Raw genomic sequence first — 5,591 nt, 5'->3', positions numbered from 1 at the left:
GGGAGATAGGGAGAGAGAGAGAGAGAGGGAGAGAGGGAGAGAGGGATGGCCATAGATTAAGATGGGAGGACGCGAGAGTGCAGAGACAAAAGGAGAGGGAGAGATTTGAGCAGGACATGAAGAGAAAGGTTCAAGGTAAAATGTTAAGATGAGGGATTTGAGAGATGGAGAAAAGAGAACAAGGAGGAACAGACTACAGAGTAATGAGCATGAGAGGTAATAGAGGACTAAACCAAATACGAAGGACAAGAGGATGGGAAGCAGAGAGGAGGGAGACACAGGAGGGAGACGGAAAGGGAGGGAGACACAGGAGGGAGACAGCGAGGAGGGGAGAGAGAGAGGAGGGGAGAGAGAGGAGGAGGGAGACAGAGAGGAGGGGAGAGAGAGGAGGAGGGAGAAAGAGAGGAGGGAGACGGAGAGGGGGAGAATGAGAGGAGGGGGATAGAGATGAGGAGGAAGAGAGGAGGAGGGAGACAGAGGAGGGAAATAGAGAGGAGGAGGGAGAAAGAGAGGAGGGAGACGGAGAGGGGGAGACAGAGAGGAAGGGAGACTGAGATTTGGGAGAAGGAGAAGGGGGGAGACAGAGAGGGGGGAGACAGAGAGGGGGGAGACGGAGAGGGGGAGACAGAGAGGAAGGGAGACTGAGATGGGGGAGAAGGAGAAGGGGGGAGACAGAGAGGAGGAGGGACAGAGAGGGGGGAGACAGAGAGGGAGGGAGACAGAGGAGGGGGGAGAAAGGAGGGGGGGAGACGAGATAGGGAGGATGAGGGCGACCGACCGAGAGGGGAGGATGCGGCGTGGAGTGGGAGGATGTAATCAGGCTGCTGGCCGGCGTTGTCCCGCGCTGATCGATGGGGAGGTGATCCATAACGGGGCGCTGCCAGTCTGAAACGAGGGCCGGGACGTTAATCTGCGCCCGGCGTTATGATCAGCTCTCTCCGACAGACACTCTGTCACGGCTCCGAGCTGCCAAGGGGCCCAAGAGGGGGTCCCATCCTCTCCGTGGTGGAGGGAAACCATCAATAAAGCTTTATTAAGGCCTCCGACCGCATGACAGGATCCCGCATCAGAAGACAGACCCTCAGACAGGGAGTAACCGCAGATTAGCACACAGGCTTCTCTCACTTCCTCCTGGGCCAGACACAGATTGTTACACTTCCTGCTTTGGTTTCAGAGTGACGAGTTCAGGAATGCAGATGGTTTTCGCTATATGTGTGTGTGTGTGTGTGTGTGTGTGTGTTTATGTGTCTGAGTGGGTGTGTGTGTGTGTGTGTGTGTGTGTGTATGTGTGTGTGTGTGTTTGTGTGTGTGTTTCTGAGTGTGTGTGTGTGTGAGTGAGTTTGTGAGTGTGTGTTTGTGTCTCTGTGTGTGTGTGTGTGTCTGAGTGTTTGTGTGTGTGTGTGTGTGAGTGTGTGAGTGTGTGTTTGTGTGTGTGTGTGTGTGTGTGTTTATGTGTCTGAGTGTGTGTGTGTGTGTGTGTGTGTGTGTGTGTGTGTGTGTATGTGTGTGTGTGTGTTTGTGTGTGAGTTTCTGAGTGTGTGTGTGTGTGTGAGTGAGTTTGTGAGTGTGTGTTTGTGTCTCTGTGTGTGTGTGTGTGTCTGAGTGTTTGTGTGTGTGTGTGTGTGAGTGTGTGAGTGTGTGTTTGTGTGTGTGTGTGTGTGTGTGTGTCTGAGTGTTTGTGTGTGTGTGTGTGTGTGTGTCTGTGTGTGTGTGTCTGTGTGTGTGTGTGTGTGTGTGTGTTTGTGTGTGTGTGTGTGTGCAGTGTGTGTGCTCTTGTCCATGCGTCGGCGGGACTCATAAATCACCTGTCAGAGTCTTTCATCCACAGTCCAATATAGTCTCCTGAGAAACCCCAGCCCTGTGTGTGTGTGTGTGTGTGTGTGTGTTTGAGTGTGTGTGTTAGGGTGTGTATGTGTGTGTGTGTGTGTTAGGGTGTTTATGTGTGTGGGTGTGTGTGTGTATGTGTGTGTGTGTGTGATTGTGTGTGTTAGGGTGTTTATGTGTGTGGGTGTGTGTGTGTATGTGTGTGTGTGTGTGTGTGTGTGTGTGTGTGTTTGTGTGTGTGTTAGGGTGTTTATATGTGTGTGTGTGTGGGGGGGGGGGTGGGTCCAGTCTGTGTGGTGTGACGGTTGGTATTGATTGACAAGAAATATGGTGGACATACTTTGCAGTCATGAAATGGGTCATTGTGTCATGCATCTCCTCTCTCTCACACACACTAAATCTGTGTTTGTGTTTGTGTGTGTGTGTGTGTGTGTGTACAGGCATGCTGTTCGTACTCGACTTCCCGAGGACCCTGGAGAACCGACTCCTGTGATGACGTGAGTCAGGCTCCCCCCGCTCCAGCGTGTCCTATATAACACGTTGGAGCTATATAACTGATCCGCTCCTGGTTTTACTCCCATATAACACGGTGGAGCTATAGAACCGATCCGCTCCTGGTTTTACTCCTATATAACACGATGGAGCTATAGAACCGATCGGCTCCTGGTTTTACTCCCATCAGCTCCTGGTTTTACTCCTATATAACACGGTGGAGCTATAGAACCGATCGGCTCCTGGTTTTAGTCCTATATAACACGGTGGAGCTATAGAACCGAACCGCTCCTGGTTTTACCCCCTGCCTCACTGCTCCTGGTCCTTCCACCCTGAGTGAATTTGGTCCAGCTGACGTCGCCACGCCCTGATGGATGTCTCCTTGAGAGAGGACAAGGCACAGAAAAGAGATTCACATTCTTTTTTATATTATATATATATATAGGCCTATCTTTTATTATTTCTTATTTATTCTTATTGACTTTCTGTCTGCTGCTTATTTTGTGATTCCAACCCTTATAAAAATGAGCTTGAATTCAGGCATGAACTCAGTGAAAGTAACAGTGAACCGCAGTGAACCAATCACCTTCCAGACCGCAGTGAACCAATCACCTTCAGACCGGAGTGAACCAATCACCTTCCAGACAGCAGTGAACCAATCACCTTCAGACCGCAGTGAACCAATCACCTTCCAGACCGCAGTGAACCAATCACCTTCCAGACCGCAGTGAACCAATCACCTTCAGACCGGAGTGAACCAATCACCTTCCAGACAGCAGTGAACCAATCACCTTCCAGACAGCAGTGAACCAATCACCTTCCAGACAGCAGTGAACCAATCACCTTCAGACCGGAGTGAACCAATCACCTTCAGACCGTAGTGAACCAATCACCTTCCAGACCGGAGTGAACCAATCAACTTCCAGACCGGAGTGAACCAATCACCTTCCAGACTGGAGTGAATCAATCCCACACGGCTCACACGTGACATGTGACATGTATGTACAAATGATGACCTCTACTACAACCACTGCCTACAACAGGGGCCCGTCCATCCCAGCGAGCTCAAGGACAGACCACAGACCCCACAAACCACATGCTGACCTACTTGAATGCAGATTCACTCCCCGAGGATTTTGGTTCTGATTCTGAACCTGTGTCTGACTCGAGCTCCAAACCACGTGCCGGATCAGGAGAACTCAGTGCGGTTCCTCACAGACACACACACCTGAGAACCTAAACATCCTACCCTCTACAGGTTCTGTAGGGCGAGAGAGAAAGAGAGAGAGAGAGGGGGAGAGAGAGAGAGAGAGAGAAAGAGAGAGAGAGAGAGAGAGAGAGAAAGAGAGAGAGAGAAAGGGAGAGAGAGAGAGAGAGGGAGAGAGAGAGAGAGAGTGTGTGTGTGAGAGAGAGAGAGAGAGAGAGAGAGAGAGAGAGAGAGAGTATGTGTGTCTCTCAGACCCTCTCCTCCACCAACCCCAGGGTCCTACCGAGGGAGACTCACCGCTCAGGCATCCCCCCCCCCCCCCCCCCCGAGCGGACTCGCTGGGCTACTAGCCAATGGGCTGCGAGCAGGGAGGAGGGAGGAGGGAGGGAGGGTGACCGCCGCTCGTAGTACCGCGCGTGGTGCTGCTGTCAACAGCTGGGACGCTCGCTCTCCTCCGCACTACCGACCTGCGCGCGTCACATCACGTCTCTCCGCTCCTCTCCACCGGTCAATGGATTACACGGTGTCACTCCAGGTGCAACACCAGCTCGCGCTGTCCCCGACGCACGTGTACGAAGGCTACAGCTTGGAGTTACAGGTAGGGTACACGCGCTTTCGTTTGTTTACTCCACTGTGACTGTTTGTCAATCAGCACGCGTCCATTCCGCGCATGCGGTATAGGTTAAGGCTTTGGGATGCACACGAACGCCCTTGGATACTGGATACCGGACACGCTGTGGCGTTGTCTGTGTTCCGCTGCGGCGAGGCGGCATCGTCGGTGCTGCGGGTCGGTGTTGATCCACAGCGGCAAGACGCGGCGGTTGGTGGATCCAAGCGCGAGCGACGCGGCGACGGCTGCACCGCGGTTTAAAAAGTAGCGCCAGCCTGCGCCACATGAGGGCTGCAAGCTCGCTTTGAAGTTCACCATCGCTCTCCGTGTTAACTATTCGAGGTTCAACAGTGTTGATGGTGCATCACCGTGTTGGTGGAAGCTGTGGAGACGCTACAGCAGTCTCTCTCTCTCTCCCTGGTCTTTGGTTTCTCTCCAACCGCTCTGCGCTCTTTCCCCATTAGCGGCTCTTTGCTCTTTTGGCTGGGTTGCGTTAGATGTTCTTTCAAGGTGACATTCAGAGAGAGTGAGGAGAAGAGAGGAGAGCAGAGAGGGGAGCAGAGAGGAGGGCAGAGAGGAGGGCAGAGAGGAGAGAGCGGGCAGGTGTTCATTCAGCCTGTAGCTCCCTGTCTCCTTTTCTTTCCTCAGGACCAGAGATGAGCATCGACCTAAAACGCTGAAAACTGCAGGACGTGCAATTCCAATGTGCCCACTTATCCGATCCTCTCCTGGCTCTGTTCCTTTGTCAAATTTCATTACTTCTTTAGTTCTTTTTGTCAGGAGAATGTCGAGTCCTGCCTTATATAATCACAACGGTGTTCTCAATAGTTTGGCTTGATAATTGCTCTCTCTCTCTCTCTCTCTCTCTCTCTCTCTCTCTCTCTCTCTCTCTCTCTCTCTCTCTCTCTTTCCTTCCTTCGTTGTACTAGGGTGCTTTAGTGTTCATGTTCTGTAGTGTTAATGTACTGTAGTAGATTAACATTGTTGTGTTATACTTCATTATCAGTTTACTGTAGTGTAATACTTCAGTAGTATTACAGTGTTAGTATGTTTCAGTATGAGTGTACTGCAGTGTAATACTACAGTAGTATTACAGTGTTAGTATGTTTCAGCATGAGTGTACAGCAGTGTAATACTACAGTAGTATTACTGTGTTAGTACGTTTCAGTATGAGTGTACTGCAGTGTAGTGTGATAGTATTACAGTGTTGGTGTGTTTCAGTATGAGTGTACTGTAGTGTAATAGTATAACAGTGTAGGTGTGTTTCGGTATGAGTGTACTGTAGTGTAATAGTATTACAGTGTTAGTATGTTTCAGTATGAGTGTACTGTAGTGTAGTGTATTAGTATTACAGTGTTGGTGTGTCTCAGTATGAGTGAACTGTAGTGTAGTGTAGTGTATTAGTATTACAGTGTAGGTGTGTTTCAGTATGAGTGTACTGTAGTGTAATAGTATTAC

At 50.7% G+C, this 5,591-nt stretch overlaps 1 protein-coding gene across 1 annotated transcript in view; it reads left to right on the top strand.

Annotated features, from left to right (window-relative positions):
* Window positions 1-4,034: 4,034 nt before the first annotated feature.
* Window positions 4,035-5,591, top strand: part of LOC307087658 (zinc finger matrin-type protein 4-like) — a gene marked incomplete at both ends in the record, with an annotated part of 63,828 nt that continues 62,271 nt past the window's right edge. The window contains one exon of the mRNA XM_079753283.1: window positions 4,035-4,121. Coding sequence (XP_079609409.1) covers window positions 4,035-4,121 — 87 coding nt within the window. The remainder of the gene's footprint in view (window positions 4,122-5,591) is intronic.

Source organism: Pollachius pollachius, assembly GCF_949987615.1.
Source record: "Pollachius pollachius genome assembly, chromosome: 1".
Lineage (NCBI taxonomy): Eukaryota > Metazoa > Chordata > Actinopteri > Gadiformes > Gadidae > Pollachius > Pollachius pollachius.
Note: the sequence above shows the minus strand (reverse complement) of the source record. Positions and strands in the feature narration are given on the sequence as shown.